This window comes from Trichechus manatus, unplaced genomic scaffold (genome assembly GCF_000243295.1).
Source record: "Trichechus manatus latirostris isolate Lorelei unplaced genomic scaffold, TriManLat1.0 scaffold00457, whole genome shotgun sequence".
NCBI lineage: Eukaryota > Metazoa > Chordata > Mammalia > Sirenia > Trichechidae > Trichechus > Trichechus manatus.
The window spans coordinates 150,124-169,899 of NW_004444393.1; the positions used below are offsets into that span (position 1 = coordinate 150,124).

The 19,776-nt window shown below is 37.7% G+C and overlaps 1 protein-coding gene across 2 annotated transcripts; it reads left to right on the forward strand.

The window, feature by feature from the left end:
• Window positions 1-5,950: 5,950 nt before the first annotated feature.
• On the forward strand, window positions 5,951-15,703 carry LOC101346290 (mitotic spindle assembly checkpoint protein MAD2A). Of its 2 annotated transcripts, none has more exons than XM_004391087.2 (5): window positions 5,951-6,622; window positions 7,478-7,624; window positions 10,871-10,991; window positions 12,029-12,132; window positions 12,805-15,703. In XM_004391087.2, exons 1-5 carry the CDS (start codon window positions 6,550-6,552, stop codon window positions 12,975-12,977), a joined length of 618 nt encoding a protein of 205 aa, XP_004391144.1. In that variant the 5' UTR covers window positions 5,951-6,549; the 3' UTR covers window positions 12,978-15,703. The 2 variants fall into 2 exon arrangements, with proteins under 2 accessions (XP_004391144.1, XP_023581605.1); XM_023725837.1 differs by having other exon boundaries at window positions 12,832-15,703.
• Window positions 15,704-19,776: the final 4,073 nt, after the last annotated feature.

The following is a 19,776-nucleotide window of genomic DNA, read 5'->3' on the forward strand; positions in this document are numbered from 1 at the left end:
CATATGCATGCAAAAGCTGGACAACGAATAAGAAAGACCAAAGAAGAATTGATGCATTTGGGTTATGGTGCTGTTGAAGAATATTGAATATACCACGGACTGTCAGAAGAATGAACAAATCTGTCTTGGAAGAAATACAGCCAGAATGCTCCTTAGAAGTGAGGATAGTGAGACTTCATCTCATGTACTTTGGACGTGTTATCAGGAAGGACCAGTCCCTGGAGAAGGACAGCATGCTTGTTAAAGCAGAGGGTCAGCAGAAAATAGGAAGACCCTAAATGAGATGGATTGACACAGTGGCTGCAACAATGGGTTCAAACATAGCAAACATTGGGAGGATGGCGCAGGACTGGGCAGTGTTTCATTCAGTTGTATATGGGGTTGCTATGAGTCAGAACTGGCTCGATGGCACCTAATAACAACTATGTATGTGTGTGTGTGTATATACACACACACAGATATGTATATAAAATTTGTATTTATATATATATAATTTGTATTTACATAGATATAGGTTGTTGTTTGTTGCCCTTTAGTCTATTCTCTCATGGCAACCCCATGTGTGCAGAGTAGAACTGCTCCATAAGATTTTCAAGGTTGTGACCTTTTGGAAGCAGATCGCCAGGCCTGTCTTCCAAGGTGCCTTTGATTTGGTTCCAACCACCAACCATTTGGCTAGTCAAGCACTTGACCGTTTAAAACTGTTTGCAACTAACAACAACAACATAGATAGCCAGGCAGACTATGTATGTGAGTGTGTATACTGAATGCTTAAAAGAAGGATTAAAAAAAAAAAAAAAAACTGATGCCATCAAGTCAATTCCGACTCATAGTGACCCAATAGGACTATCACCATAGGGTTTCCGAGTAGTAATCTTTATGGAAGCAGACTGCCACATCCTTCTCCTGTGGAGCAGCTGGTATGTTCAAACCACCAACCTTTTGGTAAACAGCCTAGCGCTTAACCACTGTGCCACCAGGGCTCATCGAACCACCCAGGAACCTTTAAAAGAAGGATACCAGTTCTATATTATGATTCAATATTCCATTCTAAAGTATTCCATATATATGAATACCTTTGAAATTACTAAATTCACTTTTCCTTCGTTATATTTTCAAGTATTTTAGATCAGGTGTGGTAAACTTTTCTGAAAAGGGCCAGATAAGGCACAAATTATGCTTTGCTGGTCACATAGGTCTCTGCCAATATTCTTCAGGGGTTTTTTTGTTTGTTTGTTTTATAACCCTTTTAAAAAAAATTCTTAGCTTGTGGGTCACACAAGCCAGATTTGGCTCACAGACCCTTAAAATCAGTTAATTTTTTTCAAAGTAAACTTAAAAAAAAAGTAAGAATATCTTTTAGATACAATAATGAGACTAAGTTAGGGCCCTAGATCCTGCTGCTCTACCTTTCGCTTACTAGGTGTTGAACCTCTGACAAACTATATATCCTGTCTGGGCCTCAGTTTCTTCATGTATAAGACAGTTCAACTAGGTCATTAATTTTTTTTTATTATTCTTAAATTCCAGTTGATTCTTTCCAAATTTTTGTGAGTATTTCTGTTTTTAGCACCCTAATATGGAATATTAAGTGTTCGGTTGCTAATGTAAAGATCGGTGCTTTGAACCCACCAGCCACGCCGCAGGAGAAGGATACGGCAGTCTGCTTCTGTAAAGATTACTGTGGGACAGTTCTACTCTGTCCTTTAGGGTCACTATGAGTCAGAATCTACGCGACGGCAGTAGCTTTTGCTTTTTTGTTTTTGTTTTTTAATATGGAATATAAGCCTATTTATGACACATTTTTTCATAGTTATCTTTCCTTATTAATACGAGTTTGTTTTGTTATATGCTCTGCTTGAATTTTCTTCAGAAAAAAAAAATCTTACTTTATACTTCACCCTGTCCAAATAGCTATCTCCTCAACAATACACATTAGAAAAATTTTACTGAATTGTGAATAAAAGTAAACTCAAGTAACTGAAAACAATTTTTTAAAAACATTTTGTAAAGATAAGTCTGCATGTTTTGGTTAAGTTGGGGTCAATGCCAAACTGAGCATCCAAAAGTTAATGGAGAAGAAGTACCTCCAAAGCTTCTACAATCCTGTTATTGTGGTGATAAATAAGAAGTAGTACAGGCTCAGAGTTTGGGCAGCTCTTTCTAACTTGCTCATACATCCTCTATTGCAGGCTTGGCATCTTGGGTTTATCTGTATTACTATCTCATTTTTCATTCATATCCATCATCATCTCTTGTTTCAAAATGGCATTCTCTGATATAGCACTTATTTTTCCTCTCTGGCATCCACCTAGTCCGATTCTCAACTTCCTAGCCCTGCACTACTAAAATATCCATCGTAGTTTATTGCTTTTCAAAGAGTGCTCTGAGAATTTGCATCATTTGGGATGCTGGTTAAACATGCAACCTCCTAGATCCCATAGACTACCACTGTCCAGCAGAAATATAACACAAGTCACATACGTAATTTTAAATGTTCTAGAAGTCACATTAAAAATTTAAAAGGAAACAGATTAATTTTAGTAATACATTGTATTTAATCCAACGTATGTCAAAGATTCATTTCAATACATAATCAATTACAAAACATATTAATATGTGATACTGTATATTTTCTTCTGTATGTCTTTGAAATGTTATGTGTGTATTTTACACTTGTAGCACATCCCAGTTCAGACAAGCACATTTCAAGTGCTCAAGAGCCACATGTGGCTAGTGGTTATTCTATTGGATTGAATCAAACTGGAGGAGAAGGGAATATAAGGAAGGAATTTGCAGATTTAGCAAGATATCCAGATGATTCTTCTACACACTCAAGTTTGAGAACCACCATTCTAGGCTGTCCTGTGCACAATCCATTCTACCAACGTTACTGAATTGGACTTGAAAAAATATTGCTTTCAAGATGTCAATCCTATGGTTGTTAGCAGCTGTTCAGTCAGCCTTTAACTCATGGCGACCCCATGCACAACGGAACAAAGGCATTTCTTCCTAGTCTGTCTTAGTCTGGAAAGCACTACTGAAACCTGTTCAGCATCACAGCAACACACGAGCCTCCACTGACAGACGGTGGTGACTACACATGAGGTGCACTGGCCACAAATTGAACCCGGGTCTCCTGTATGGAAGGTGAGAATTCTACCACCACTGCCCCCTGTCAGTCCTAAGAACCTAGAAATCTCTGGTGCCTCCAGTTCAATCAACTCAGATGAGTATTCAAAGCTCACTAAAATGATATAACCTCATCCATCCAACCTACTCTCCCACTAGAAAATGTGTTAGGTTCTACCATGAAGCTACCATGAGGCAAATATTCAAATGTTCATTTATTCAACAAATAATTGTGGAGTACCCACTAAATGCCATCATGGATCCTACACAAAAATAGGATAGATATAACACAAGTCATTATGAAGCAAGTATTATGAGATGCTATGAGAATACATGAGAGGACTTCATAGTCTGAGGGGTCAAAGAAAATTTTTCTAATAGTAGCATTTAAGTTAAGGAGGAGTGTGAGAGTATAATTATGAATCTGACTTGCAAAAAGAAATTTCTAGACATTATGAAACACTCCAAGGTTGAAACAAGCAAGAGGCAGAAAGATTAGGAAAGCAATCTGAAAGGAGGCTGCAGTGGTAGGCAGAAGTCATATAAGGCCTAAGTGGTGAAAATTCCGTTTTTCTTTTTTTTTTTTCCCAAGCATGGATATTTAAATAAAACTAGACTACAAACTCCTCAAAAGGTACAGACAATCCCTTTTATGTTATTTGTTACTTATATCTTCTCACAGAGTATAAAGAAAATAATAAAAATTTCCTTAATGCATGGAAACCAAAAAAAAAAAAAAAACCAAACCCATTGCCATCGAGTTGATTCCAAATCATAGTGACCCTATAGTCAATGCATGGAAATTCTTTTAATTTCTAGACTCTCCAAGTTATACTAACAATTATTTGCATTTTCTGATAATTTAAAAATCATATTATCATGAAACTGAAAGAAGTCTTTCCTGAGGTGCTAAGTTTTAACATAAAGTTTTTTCCTTAGAACCAGGCAATTTTCATATGGGGAAAGGTGGACACCAAGCCTTACCAGTATGATGCCAGAATGCTGGCCCTAACCAGAACTCCCAGTGGAGAGGGTGAAGGACATCTAGCTTCCTTGCCTCTTACTTGTCTCCCCTGACATCACTGTTCTTCACATCAAAACTGGTGATTAAAAAATAAAAAAAGACTAAATGATGTAAGAAAAAGATTTTACTGGTCAAGTCAGCTTATTATCTATTAGAGCCATGGTTTGCTCTTCAAACTGAATTGAAATATGGTATTTCACTCTGTGAAAGGCTCCCAAAATTCCTGCCCTTTTCTCCCACAAGAGCACACCCTGTAGAAATAATCCCGTACCCTTAAAGCACTAGGCAGAACCTGTGATTATGAGGGGATATCACTTTTAGGATTAGGTCAAAAGTGAGATTATCTGAGTGGATCTGATCTAAAAGTGAACCCTGATCTGATGTGAGCCCTTAAGACTTCAGGACTTCCCTGAAGTCAGAGAGATTGGAAAGTTAGAGGGCCTATTAAAGGGTGGCCTCCAGTCGACAGTTAGCAAGACAAGAGGGACCTCAGTTCTACAACCAAAAGGAAATTAATTCTTCCACGAACCAGAAAGGATGGAAGAGAACTCCATATCTCAGGTGAAATCTAGTCAGCAGACACCTTGATTTCAGCCTTGTGAGACTCTAAGCAGAGAAACTTGCTATGCCATGCCTTCTGATTGACAAAACTGAGATAATAAATGGGTGTTGTTTTAAGCCATTGAATTTATGGTCATTGTTATATGGCAATAAAAAAACTAATACATACACTCAGGAATTTCTCATATAATTAAATAACAGCATGTCTGGTAGTTTTTCAGACTTTATTTTACAAATATTTTCCTTCTTAATGACATAAACATTAATTTTGCAATGTCGCCTTGATATTTCTCATCCATACATTTAAAAAAAAAAAAAAAAGTTGCAATCGAGTCGATTCCGACCAATAGTTAAGTAGCGACCCTATCGTACAGAGTAGAACTGTTGCAAAAGGTTTCCAAGGAGCAGCTGGTGGATTTGAACTGCTGACCTTTTGGTTAGCAGCTGAGCTGTAACCACTGTGCAACCACGGCTCTAACATAAAAGCCATTGAATTTGTGAGTCAAAATTCACATTCAGTGTTGATGGGCCTTTTTGGTGATGTGACTTCCTCCCTGACCAGCCTTCAAAGGATGGGAAGGTGAACAGAGTACCTGTTACGCCAAGACGCAGTCCCCAGCCGCCCCAGACTCTGCTGCACAACATTTCATGGGGCCCTGAATTCAGGACAGAAGTGGATAAGGAAAAGAAAAGCGGATGCAGGTTTATCCTTTTAATTCCTAATCCAAATTCTTGGAGGGAAAAAAATGCACTAGCAGTGTCAGCAGTCAAGATATCAAACGCTGTATTGCATTGGGCATATCTGCTGCAAAAGACATCTTAAAAGTGTTTAAAAAAAAAAAAAAAGCGAAGATGTCAGTTTGAGGACTGAAACGTGCCTGACCCAAACCATGGTATTTTCAGTTGCCTCATACGCATGCAAACGCTGGACAATGAATAAGGAAAACCGAAGAATTGATACATTTAAAGTGTTGGCAAAGAATATTGAATATACCATGGACTGCCAGAACGAACAAGTCTGTCTTGGAAGAAGCACGGCCAGAGAGCTCCTTAGAAGCCAGGATGGCGAGACTTGTCTCATATACGTTGTACATGTTATCACGAGGGAACAGTCCCTGGAGAAGGACATCATGCTTAGTAAAGCAGAGGGTCAGCGAAAAAGAGGAAGACACGATGGCTGCAATAATGGGCTCAAACGTAGCAACAATTGTGAGGATGGCGCAACATCTGGCAGTGTTTCGTTCTGTCGTACATAGGGTCACTATGAGTCTGAACCGACTGGAGGGCACCTAACAGCAGTGGCATCAGGCCCTAGAAGACTGTGGCTTGGGTGCCGAGCACGCAGTTGCGACCAAGTACGGAGATTACTGGGGTCACTTCAGGCGCAGCTGGTAGGCAGTTCACACCAGTTTGAAAATATCTTTAAAACTCAAGATTGTACCCCTTGCTTGCTCAGTCCACGGGCCTAGTTAGCAGCCACAAAAATCAGGATAGCCCGTCTTCTTCACTCTGCCCCATCTAGTCGATCACGAGCAGAGGCTATCTCCCAGGAAGCTCCGACCTGCCAGTGACTAAACCCTGCGCAACGAGTCCATGTCTATCGACCGCGCCTGCGCGAGAAGGCCAGCTCCGCCGGGGTCCGGCAAGGGCGGAGAGGAAGGGTAGGACGCCGCTGCGTGGGGCGGGACCAAGAGACTCGTCGCGCCTGCGCGAAGGGCAGGACGGTGGGCTGAGACGTTACTTTCGAAACGAGTGGCGGGGAACTGCTGCAAGAGCCGCGGGGGCCGCTGTTTACCCGGTGAAAGTGCGCGCCTTCGTCTGTGGGTCCAGCCATGGCGCTGCAGCTCACCCGGGAGCAGGGCATTACCCTCCGCGGGAGCGCCGAAATCGTGGCCGAGTTCTTCTGTAAGTCATCCTCGCGCAGGGCAGAGTTGGGGAGAGCTGAGCCCAGGCCGTCCCGTAGGCCCGCGGCTCCAACTCCGAGGCCGGGAGCCGGGATGGCTCGGAGCGGCCCTGCACCAAGCCCTCGCTGTTCCGCGCCGTCTGCCCGACCCAAGGAGTCAGCGGAGAGGCGGATGCCGGCGCCTAGCTCCGGCCGCGTTGGTAATGGTGGAGGAGAAGGCCTCAGGGCTGCGGGGGCCCGCCCCGCGGTGTAGCGGCTTCACCTGGAGCGTGTCTTTAGTGTCAATCCACACCCCACTGGGACTTGGTACTAGTAGGGTGGGACCCAGTGTGTATTTTTACCCAGCCCCTGCCCCCCGTTGATTCAGAGGCAGGCCACAATTCATCAGGCTTTGTTTGGATAGAATTGTTCCCGACCAGGCCAGCTGTATCCACAACCTCTAATAGAGCCTGGCAGGACACGAGAGGAGAAAAGGAGGAAGAGAAGCTTGTCTGGAGCAGTTGACCAATAAGTCCAAGCCTGTTTTGATACCTTCTAACCATGTAATCTGAATTTGGCCTCGGATTACAATGAGGTGAAATATGGCAGTGGAAGGGTAATGCATTTTGGCATTTAATTTTTCTTTCATTGCCACGCGAATGCCTATATTACTTTCTTTTACCTAGAAGCAAGATTTTATGGATATTTAATGCCACTTTGTACACACCTACTCTGCCTTCAGTAAGACACAAGCAAACTCGTGTTTACGCATTTACAGTTTTAGAGTATTAATGAAACCATAGCCATATCTAAATACATTTTATTTTCAGTAGTTACAAATGATAATGACTTTTCTTTAACGTTTCTTTTGCTTTCAGCATTTGGTATTAACAGCATTTTATATCAGCGTGGCATATATCCATCTGAAACCTTTACTCGAGTGCAAAAATATGGACTCACCCTGCTTGTGACTACTGATCCTGAACTCATTAAATACCTAAATAATGTGGTGGAACAACTAAAAGGTATTTAATAATTGAAAGTTTGAGTTTTGCAGCGCTGCTTGGATCCACATTTTCTGTCATTTTCGTCATTTTTCAGCTGCCTGTATACAAGTGTGAAACACACTACCTTCTCAAATATAGTGATTTTTAATTGGAAGAAAGCAAATAGTATATAAATAGAAAGAAATCCTTTTCTCCACCACATTCCAAGTTGGCTGAGTATTTTGATGTTAGGAATTTGATATGGCTTGATAAATGTCTCCATCAGCTCCCTTAAAAATGATTTTTGCAGTAATTTGCAAGTTCATATGGCCAAATGGAAGAAATTAGAACTTAACAGTTATGATAGTGTTCGTTATCTGTTTGAGAAAATATCCACCATAAATTCTTAACGTGATGCTTTTTCTCTGTAGCCACTAGGATTTTAAAGTTATCGTTAGAGAAACAGCAAGGAAAATAAAATTGTATTAAACCTGGAAACTTAAAAAAAAAAAAGAATAACTACCAAGTAACAGAACATTCAGTAGAGTTTTCTTATTTTTCACCAGTTTCCCTTTGTCTTTCTTTTTAATCTGCCTATGACTTAGTCTTTTTTACCTGAACACTCAATTTTTTCTTTAGCTCAGGAAGTTGCTTTATTACCTGTTGTACCAATACTTGTTCTCCATCTATTTCTTTTTTTACTTCTAGAATTTCTGATAGTTTCCCTTTCATGTCTGTTTCTCCCCATTCTTCCAAAAGACTAGTTTGGTTTTTAACAGTGGCCATCCTTTTTCTTTTGAATTTTTAAATTCAGAAATCTTTTTGTTTTTTTAATTGATGTTTCAGAACTTTTTCATGTTCAATAGTAGCTTCATTTTTTAAATTACAGTTTTTATTGTATTTTTATTAATTTTTCAGTTTTAATATGCCTTTCTGATAATGGCTATCCAGACTTTTGTTAACTTGATATCTCTTTCAAGCTACATTATCCTCTAGATAAGCTAGTAACATTTCCCTACCATTAAAATCTACATGAGTGCCATCCCTTGATACTTGTGCAGGTCAGCATGGTAGGATCTCAAGCAATGGTGAAAAGACAAGCAAAGGAAGATAGGATTTATTCTGTAGTAAAGAGTTTCTCAACCTCAAAGAGCGTATGCTTTAGTAGATCAGTGCTATCAGAATAGCAAGATGAGACCGCTGTTGGTGGTATGGGGACACTTTAGTCTCAGGTGCAAGCAGGAAGCACATCATTAGGAGTAGCCTACGTCTCCCAAGGTTGCATCCAAAGTTGAGGGTCAGGGCTAAGTCTCCCTTCATCATTCATAAGGCTACAACCAGGTCAGTTGGCCTAAAACCTGTATAGATCTATGTTTGTAGATCTGTGTCTTCATCTTAATTTGATGGAGAAGCAGGGTTTGCCTAAGGTGCTGGTTTATTGGATTATCTCTTTTGAGAACACAAATGACATTCCACCGCCGATGTACTTAGACTTTCCTATTTAACTTCGTGTTCCCTCTTTTATTTTGGTTAAAATGGAGGAATTGTTCCTAGAGGCAAATCGTGTATCTGTTTTGAATCCCATTGCCTTTAGCGTTTTTCTGTTCTTCCTGTTCTCATATTTTCTACTTCTGTTTTGATTGGGATTCTTCCCACTGGCATCATTTCTCTCCAATTTTAAAAGAAGAAAAATTACTGCCTGCCCTAAGTCTCCTTTAAATTACCACCCATTCTCCTTTTCAGAGCTAAACCTTTGATAAAAAGTTGTTGATGTATGCTGGGGTCCAGTGAGTGGTCTGATTTTGTACTACCTGCAAACAGGACAGAGACCTAGGTGGCCTGCAAAATCTAAAATACTTACTAAATATTACTAAATCTGTCTTTCGAGAAAACTGCTGACTTCCTGTATATAGTATAGTATCAGTTTTCAAGATTACCTCAGAGCTCAATGTGAGGCCTTCCTCTCACTTTATAATCTCTCTAGATGATCTCTGACATGTATATAGCTTCTGGTAACCTTCCTGTAGTTGCCTCTTTATATCTAACCCAAATCTCTCCTAACTCCAAACCTATATATCCAAAGGCTTCCTTACATGACTATCCCAAAGATACTTCAGACTCATCATATTAAAAACTAAATTTAAGATTGTCTCCAAAATTGCTCCACTTTCAGTTCTCTTTCCTAGCAGTGAGTGGCTCAACCATCCCCTCTGTGATACAAACCAGAAACTTGGGAGCTATTTATGACTTGTTCCTCTTCCTTACCCCTATAGCTAATCTAGTAAGTTTCAATAATTTTCAGCATGAAATCTCTTGAACCTGTCTGCTTCTCCATTTCTATCAATATACCCTCCTACGTGCTTTCATTGTCTCATCTCGCTTAAACTACTAAATGAACTAACTAGTGTCTAAAAACCAAAACCATTGCCATTGAGTAGATTCTGACTCACAGGGACCCTATAGGACAGAGTAGAACTGCTCCATAGGGTTTCTAAGGAGCAGCTGGTGGATTTGAACTGCCAACCTTATGTTAAGCAACCTTTTGGTAAGGGATCTAGACTAGCATCTAGATCCCCTCAAATCCATTTTCAGAATGATAGTTTTAAAATGCAAATCTAATTATATCACATCCTACTCCAGACACAGTAATGACTTCCCTGGTTCTTGAGGTAATAATTTCTTCCTTTGGCCCACGTGGCCTTGCATGTTCTGGCTCCTGTTTATCTTTGCAGACTTACCTTGTGCATTCTTGCTTTCTTCACTGCAGTTATAGTGGCATTCTTTCGGTCCTCTGGTCACGTGTTGTTCCCCTTGTGTATTTAAGGCCTATACCTTCTTCCCTCTCCTTTTGCATATTTAGTACTGTTTGATCCTCAGAGCTAAGCTTAAGCCTTCTCTGACCTCCCTGAGTGAGTCAGTTTTTCCTATTTAAATGCTCTTTGTTGTACTGTTTATCCTTCATAGCAGTCATCACAGTTGTAATTTCACGTTTGTCAGTGTGGTGATTAGCTCAGTGCTCTTCTCTTACACTCTTAACCTTGGATGAGCATGAAAATATCTCATGCTTACTATATCCTCAGCAGCCAGTACTGTACTTGGTAGAAATGCTGAGAATTTGAAAACAGGAGCTAGATTATTGATGGGACAAGTTTTCAGAGCAGGAGAGGGTGGTGGTACAAAATTCCAGTGGTGAGAATTTGCCGAGGATAGGAAGAGAGACCTGAGAAGGTAAGGGTTGCTTTGCAATGCCATGGACCAAGAAAGATGCCTTTTTATGTGTTGCAGATTGGTTACACAAATGTTCAGTTCAGAAACTGGTGGTAGTCATCTCAAATATTGAAAGTGGTGAGGTCCTTGAAAGATGGCAATTTGATATTGAGTGTGACAAGACTGCAAAAGATGACAGGTAAGTATAAAATTATTGTTACTCTGGTATGTCTTTTCCAAAATGTGTTTTCATTACTAGATGAGTTCTAAATGTATTCAACCAGTTTTATGTAAAGTAAATTGCATAAATTGTTTCAAATGTCAGTATAATCTTCAATCTCCTGCGGCAAAGAGCTTATTTTAGCACATCATTGATTTGTATAGATAGTATTCTCCAACATAATTACCCTAAGTCTATATCATTGAATTCTGAATTTTAGTATTTATGATGGCGTATTCAAAACTATACAGGATACACTAGATGGGCCATTTAAGGAACATACCTAAATCTAAGAGATTTTCTTAGACTCTCCCCCAGCTAAAAATGCAGCTCTGCTGTATTTCCTTTAATGTCATGAACTACGTTAAGACATGTTCATGACAAATGTCATAAATGTTCATAAATGTATGAAGGCTCAAGACTCCTGGATGGGAAATGCCAGTCATTATATGCTGATGTCTAGCATTGTCCTAGGCATACTTGTCTGCAAACTCAGAACCACAGTTGTTTCTCAAAATGAAACGTACTTTGCTTCTGAAGCCTTTAGTTTAGTTCAGGAAATTGTTTTAGATTATAAAAATAATTTGACATATGACTTTAATATTTTATTTGAGGCAGTTGGGAGTTAGACTTTATAGGCGTTACTAAAATCCAAAATGATAATACTAAGTAAATATTTTAGATCCCACCTGTTATTTTAAGAGATGCTGAAGTTTTCCTAACTTAAAGAGGTTGGCAAATTTTCTAGTCATCTGATAATAAATGATATGATGCTAATACTAAGACTGATTGTAAAAGATGATTGAAAGGTTAAATGAAATAAATAAGGATACTTAAGTTATGCCTGCTAGGTTATAGGTCCTAAAATACTTTTACTCATTATTTTTTTAAACTTTTAATACATTACTTACTTGATTTCAGAAGCACTTAAGCAAGTAAATAATCTTAGTTACTAATATGTTTTAATTAACTTGTTAAAACCTGAAATAATATTAATTGATTTGGTTTCTTTGTAGTGCACCCAGAGAAAAGTCTCAGAAAGCTATTCAAGATGAAATCCGTTCAGTGATCAGACAGATCACAGCTACAGTAACATTTCTGCCACTATTGGAAGTTTCGTGTAAGTATTTATATAACTTCTTATTCATTTAATTTGTGGGAAAAGACAGCTACTGTTTTAAGAATCAGCCTTTATTAAATTTTTTCTTAATTATCAGTATCATGTAATATAAATGGAAGAAAAAGCATTATAAAGCAAAAAGTAAAAATGGGGAAATGCTGAAAAAAGAAATGAAAACTTTCACAATACCCATTTTGGTATAATTCCTTTTGCTATTTTTATTTTCTATATATTATTATGTAATTAAGATTTCAGCTGTTAAATTATGTCTTGCTCCCCAAACTTAGTTACTCCTTCATTCATCAAATATTTACTGAATGCCTACTATATACCAGACAGTCTGGATACTGGGATACAGCAGTGAACAAACCAAGATTTTAGCTCTCCTATGGATTACATTCATTTTTTTCCCATGTGATGATACACTCATTACAATATTTTTAATGGTTTCCGCTTTAAAAAAAGAAAAAGTCCTGCATTTTTCATAAGAGAAGGTAGAAGGGTACGATATTTTCTGTATTAAAATATATTTTCATTGAGGAAAAAAGATTAATGATTAGAGACCAAGCTAACTCATCCTAACAGTATGGGTGGTTCAAAAAGTGAGAGACAGAGTAGGTTTTATATTTGAAAAAATAGTGTACTTTAATGTATTTTTCATTCCCAATTTAGGTTCATTTGATCTATTGATTTATACAGATAAAGATTTGGTTGTACCTGAAAAATGGGAAGAATCAGGACCACAGTTCATTACCAATTCTGAGGAAGTCCGTCTTCGTTCATTCACTACTACAATCCACAAAGTAAATAGCATGGTGGCCTACAAAATTCCTGTCAATGACTGAGGGATGAGCTGAGAAAAATAGTATACTTGAAATTCTCAATGTGTTTTCCTGAAATGAAGTCAACTATAAGTTGATATGTTTTATTTCATTGGTTAATTTTTAGATGTGGGAAACAACATTATACTCTACTGAACTGTGCATAATCCATTTTTTGTACCTGTTTAATGTTCCATGGAGTTGACATCATGAATTAGAGGAGATTATGGTATCATCCCCTCATTAATATATTCAGCTAAATAGGTTAGCTGAATATTGCACATTGTTCAAAAGGGAACCAGCAGATTTCATCAGCATTGTAATGTCAATTCCTTTGAAGGTGGCAACTGTAGTTGGAAAAACTTTTACTATAAAGCTAAATACCTTCCTAAATCAGATATTTTGGTTAAGTAGCTTGAGTCAGAATAGAGGTAGGGTGATATTGTAAATTACAGCAAAAGAAGTCTGAATATTCAGAATCTTTGTTTAGATCCTGAAAATAACTAAGATAATCCATAAGTAATGAAATATTGAGGTCCTTCCACCATTTATTTAGATGTGTAGTTCCCCGTTGAAAAAATTTCCAATTATTTGATTTTAATTTATACAACTTGTACCTATGAAGCATGAATGTTTCTACTGTGTAATTTCCTGTGATAGAGAACTCTTTGAAAATGTCTTTTTGTGTTTGATAAAATGAAGCTTTAAATGACAATGGTGAAATAAAGTTAAGCTTGTGTGTTTTAAATTTGTCTTAAAAGATTTTGATATTGGTGTTAAATGGTAGCTAGGATGGGTTCAGTATAGTAAATAATTTTTTTGTGTTAACCAGGGTGTAGGTCCAAAGCATACAAAGATGAGTAAATCTTGAGGCACTTTCAGTTTATTGGGTTTTGATTCCACCACTTTTATCTCATAACAATTGACTTGAAATAAGCATTGGTTGTTTGTATAAAAAATGTCATTTGGAATTAGTTCAGTTTAGCAAATGTTGGATTGTAGTACCTTTAGGAGTTCATGGGTGGCACGAATGGTTAAGTGCTGGACTACTAACCAAAAGGTAGGTGGTTCAAACTCACCTAGAGGCAACTTGGAAGTAGGGCCTGGCAATCTGCTTTCAAAATTTCACAGCCTTGAAAACTATGAAGCAGTTCTACTCTATATACAATGGTTGCTATGAGGTAAAATCAACTCGATGGCAACTAACAGTAACAACAAAATACCTTTCTATACTCTTAGCCTTACCTGCTTGCCTTATGTGTAAGATTTCTCACTGTATCCTTTATGTGGCCTTTTCTTATTGTCAGCTTAGTTTTCTTTGTATACTTACACAGCTTATTCCTGTGCTTGTATTATTATTGTCATCAGGTGTGTTCTTTCTATCCAGTTCCCACCTATTTTTCCAAGGTCAGCTTAAAGCACACTTCCAAGAAGTCTTCCATAATCTCTGTTCTAAATCTTGTCTCATTTTATAATAATTAAATAAGTAGCTACGAAGTATTAGACACTGTTCTAAGCTCTTTATGTGTATTAACTCAATTAACCTTCACTGTTAAGTGAATACACAGTCTATATCCATTTATTCAACAGTTACATATTGAGCATCTGTTAATGTGCAAAAATACTGTACGCAAGTGCCAGGATGAATGAAACAAAGTCCTGGACTTTCTGAAGCTAAAAATCTTATGAGGGAAAGGAAAATATATTGCAGAGGACTGTAAAGTAATCACGCATGTTCATTTAATTACGTATTTCTTTGTCTTCGTTAGTGCACCTGATGAATCATATCTCCTGGATCCAGCTGTGTACTTGTTAAGAATAAAGAGCATTGTCTTAAACATTCTTTCATCTCAGTGCTTGGGAAATAGGTGCCCATGTTTGATGATAGCTACAGTGAATGCTGCTGAGAGAGCCCACCACCTAAGGAGTTGTTGAAGCTACCTAAATGAGGTCCAGGTGACTAGAAAGGGTCATCCACAAGTCTTTTTTCCTGAATAAGAAGAGTAGTAATGCAGAAATGGAAGTGACGTTGAATTAGGCATAATCAAAAGTCTCTAGGTTTCCAAACAACATTAGGTGTAATACAAAGTGGACAGTATTAAGATTAAAACATTCATTTGTTTCTTAGACTGTTCATAACCTCTAGCATTTGAAATACAGGTTGAGAAGGAAAGCAGAGATAGAGCATTGGAATAAATAAGGAGAGAGGAAAATTCTGGTCCTATTTTCAGGAAGTAAGTTTGAAAATCTTTATAGAAAGCAATAACTGCTTAGCCTTCAAGAAACATTGAATGCCTATGTAGTAAACAATAGAAATAATAAGACGTGGTTCTTCCCCAAAAGGAGCTCACATACTACTGATAACATTAAAATTTCAAGCATTCATGTCTTTATTCGGCAAATTAAGTGATTCTATTTTAATTTGTGGTTTATTACAGTGCTGACTTCCTTTTAAGAGACGTGCAGAAATTAATGCTCTGGATTTTAATGTTTCTCTTTCAAAATTAGTTTTAATAATAGGACTTCTGCTGTATGATCTACGGGTACAACTCTATAGTACCAACCCTTCATCAGCTAAGCGCTTGCTTTGAAAATAGCAAAAACTGGTTAGGGAAGGTTTAATGGGAGAAGGTTAACTGCTTAAGGAATGAAAGGCTGTAAACCTGAGAACTAGGGCAGCATTAGAGTTCTCAGTGACAGAAACTGTGGATTCTATATTTCTGTGTAATAAATAGACCACTGGTGTTTACCCAAATGACCTAGCTGGATGGTTTTAAGAAAAGTGTCAATGGAAAGCTTTGTTTACATTTCAATTTGAGAATTAAGAATGTAAAACTCTGAAATCACGTTTTCAAAGGTTGAGCATATACTTTGGTCACTTCATCTCAGCTAATATTGTTAACAGAGTTAATTTTTTCGATTTTATATTTGCATGTTACTATTTACTGTTGTAGGGTTCTAAAGACCAGGCTATGTATCCGTTAAGAAATAAACATGTTGGAGTTGAGTAAGAGTCAGGCTGTGAGCTTTATTGTTAAAGCTACATTGGAAAACAGCTTTGGTCTTTGACTCCCACTGGACTTGTCCCAACCTCTTACTACACTTTAGGCTCACTTTAGGGGAAGACATTTAAAACCAAACAGCTGTAAGAATTGTGATGGACATCTACACCATGTTAAACATAGAGACGCCAAAATTCCAAGAGTCTGGTTGGCCTCTAGACCTGGCCTGGACTCTGATTCAGTTTTGCTTACCATAGGGAGAGGAATGAAAACATGTTCCCGTTGAGCCCATCAAAGTCTGAAATAGAGCCCAGAAGGGACTGAGCTACACCTGGTCTCCAGGATCCTTCTCCCAGTGTTATCAATCTGAGAAGTCAAGCCTTCGTGGGAATGTTCAAGCAGAGGTATAAAAATCTTATGCATTAGTTGCCTTTTGCTGCATAGTAAACAACCATGGGGTATCAATAAGCTTTTATTCTGAAGTCAAGAGGTTAGCCGAAGTTGTTCTGTTCCACATGCCTCATTCTACCATCAGAGGGGCGGTGGCAAGGTAAGACTCTTTAGGCTTAGCTTCAGAACCTGCACACTGACATTTTTCCCACATTCCACTAAGCAAAGCAAGTCTCATGGCCAGCCAAACTTCAGTGAGACAGGGAAGTACACGTGGAGATGAGGGAGGGGACATGTGAATGAGGAAAGTGATCTAATAGATGGGGGGTTGACGAACTTTTTCTGTAAAGGGCCAGATAGTAAATAGTTCAGGCTTTGTAGGCATATGGTTTCTGTTGCACCTACTCAAGTTTGTCATTGTACCTCAAAAACAGATACAGACAATACATAAACAAAGGAACCTGGCTGTGTTCCAATAACAAAAACCAATTGATGGGCAGGATTTTGCCTGATGGTTATAGTTTGCCCTGTAGCAGACAGTAGTTTGTTCTTTGATCACAAATATTAAAACCCCTGCCTACATCAGAGGATTTGATTCTGTGATATTTATTTAAGGCTTACGTTTAAAACTATCATTTGTTGTCTCCATCCGCAGTGTCTCATCACATGGCATATTTCCCACTTTTATCTTAATTCCATATTCTCTGAAGCACAAATGGCTATTTCTTTGAGATATTTATTCCCCAGGACACCCCATAGTAAATTTTGCTCTGAAAACTTTGGAAGTGACTTCTACGGCACACAATGTGTAACAAGAGACTCAAAACAGCATAATGGCTCTGTATCTGCATTTTCAATCATTCGAATGCTTGTTAAACGTTTCTTTTATTATTAGAATGTACCCAAGTTTCTTATGTTTGTTAACCTCCTGTATATTTTAGAATACAGATCCCAAAAAATAATTAGCACAATAAGGTACCACAGACATTTAATTTTTCTTTACCTTTATGTTTTCATTTAGTTGCTTAGTATCTGAAATTTAATTACTAAACATGAAAAATCAGAATAGCTGTAATAATTCTACGTTGTAACTTTTGTATTTTCCACCAGATGTCACTAATGCTGTGATATTCAAATTAAGATTGTTTTTTTTTTACTGTATAATATTCAGCTCTGTAAATTAGAGGTTAGCATTGGGATAATTTGAAAATTGTAAAAATATAAAGACATTGGAAAAAAAACACGTAGCATCTATTATTTGCAGGGCATTTTATATGAATTATTTTGTTCTCAAGAGAACCATTTGAGTTAGTTTTTAATAGTACCAATTCACCATTTAGGAAATGGAGGCTCAGAGAATTCAGGTGCTTACCAAGGCCTTTCCTTCAATAAATGGTGGTGCTGCAATTCAAAATCAGGTAGGTCTGTCTTCCAAACCCACTCACATTCTAGTATATTATCTCCTCCACCGCCCCACCCCCAAAGTGTGGACAACTACGGAAGCATGGAGACTAGTTAGGAAGCTGTTGCAGCAGTCGAGAGAGACAATGAATGTTTGGATTAGTGTAGTAATGATGGAGGTGTTTAGAAGTGGTTACTGATGACACTTACTGATGAATGGGATGTAGGTATGAGAGATGAATGAAAGATGCTACCTAAGTTTTTGGCATGGCAATCAGGTGAATGATGGTGTCATTAACAGAGAACGCTTGGTATATTGGGGGAGAAGAAACGAGTATTCTGTTTTGAATAAAATTTTTGACTGAAGGTGAAAGGAGATATCGGGTGGACAGTTGAATATTTAATGAGTTTGGAGTTCAGAAGATGAGGAGCTGGAGATTTGTGAATCATCAGAGCATAAATTCACCTGCAGAAAAAAGACAGCAAAGAGACAAATTCTCAAGATAGAGTACTACAACACACCAACATTTAAACATAGCAGAGTTTGTTACTCGTTCAAATAGTTGAGAGATGTTTAGACAATCTTGACTATCCTGTATTTTGTAATATAATGTTAACATCGTTTTTCAGTCTGTGAGTTTGAGTGGTAGGAGGTCATACATTTTGAGAGAACATTGAAATATTAGAACATGTGCAGAAAAGGTAGCATGGATGATGAAGAGTTTAGAAGAACTGCCACGTGCAAAACATTAACTGGTACTATCTTGTCTGTCAAATTGAAGACTTAAGGTGTAAGCATTGATAGCACGATTATTGTTGTTAGCGGCCATTGTGTTGGCCCCCGACTCATGGCAACCCCGTGCACAATGGAATGAAATGCCACCTGGTTTGTGCCAACTCCATGATCATTTGCAAATCTGATCATTGTGATCCATGGGGTTCTCTTTGGCTGATTTTTGGAAGTATATCACAGGTTTTTCTTCCAAGTTTGTCTTAGTCGGGATGCTTCAATGAAAACTGTTCATAGCAACATGCAAGCTTCCACTGGCAGATGAGTGGTAACTGTAGTTATTGTCAAATGTTGGGATGGTCATGTTGAACAAGGATTGGAGTCTGTTTGACATTCTAGGGCAGAACTAGAAGTGATTGGAAACTATAGGAAGATTTATTTGTTCAGTTATAAAGTAGAATTGTGTTGCAATGAGTGCTGGGCAACGTTAGTAATTGCCCATATTCAATACTGAGTTCTCTTTCTCATCCTGAAAACGTTCATATATATCATAAGCAGGTTGTACACTTCCCTTTTTTGATGGAAGATTGAATTAAATGACTTGTAAGTTTGCTTTCTACTAAGTGGTACTATGAATCCACAAAATATAGCCGTAATAAAGAGGGTAGATTCACAATTGGTAGAACTTTCCACTGCAATAAAAGATACGTAGATAAATCATCCACGAATTCAGTCAGTTGAGAATAGGACAGGTAGTACAAATTGGGTAATAAGACTCCTTGCTCCTCTGACAAATCTAATCTGCAATAAAGTTAAATTTCCTAAGGTAATATATTTATGTAAGAATATTCAATAACAATTATTAATTTTCTCATTCCATTACAGGTTGCCATTGTTTTTATTGGAATATAAATAGACTCAAACTCACTGTTGCTCTCATACTTGAAATGGTTTTCATGTATTCCACATTACCAAATAATTTTTATTTCACTTAAAAAATCTTGTTGATTTCTAGGGTTATTCAAAGTAATTCTGTTTTTTTAAAAAAAGGAAATAAATTTTATTTTAATGAAGGTGGTTTCTTTTTAAAGGGAAAGTTAAATCCAAATAAATGTATGTTTGGGATAAATTCTTACTTATCACTTGATATGGGTCTGTATCTACTTTCTTTTGCTAGTGGTCATTCTAATTTAAAAATCGTTCATTATAGACATTTGGTTTTTGTTAGCTTCTGGTCTTCTTTGTTAATCATTTATCTATATCATACATTAGCCACCGGAGTGACAGAGAACTTTTATTT

Excerpts from the sequence above, each read along its gene's own strand:
- LOC101346290 (XM_004391087.2), top strand. The coding sequence starts at position 6,550 with ATGGCGCTGCAGCTCACCCGGGAGCAGGGCATTACCCTCCGCGGGAGC. Across the intron at positions 7,625-10,870 it reads TGTGGTGGAACAACTAAAAG|ATTGGTTACACAAATGTTCA; the intron begins GTATTTAATAAT and ends TATGTGTTGCAG. Across the intron at positions 10,992-12,028 it reads AAGACTGCAAAAGATGACAG|TGCACCCAGAGAAAAGTCTC; the intron begins GTAAGTATAAAA and ends GTTTCTTTGTAG.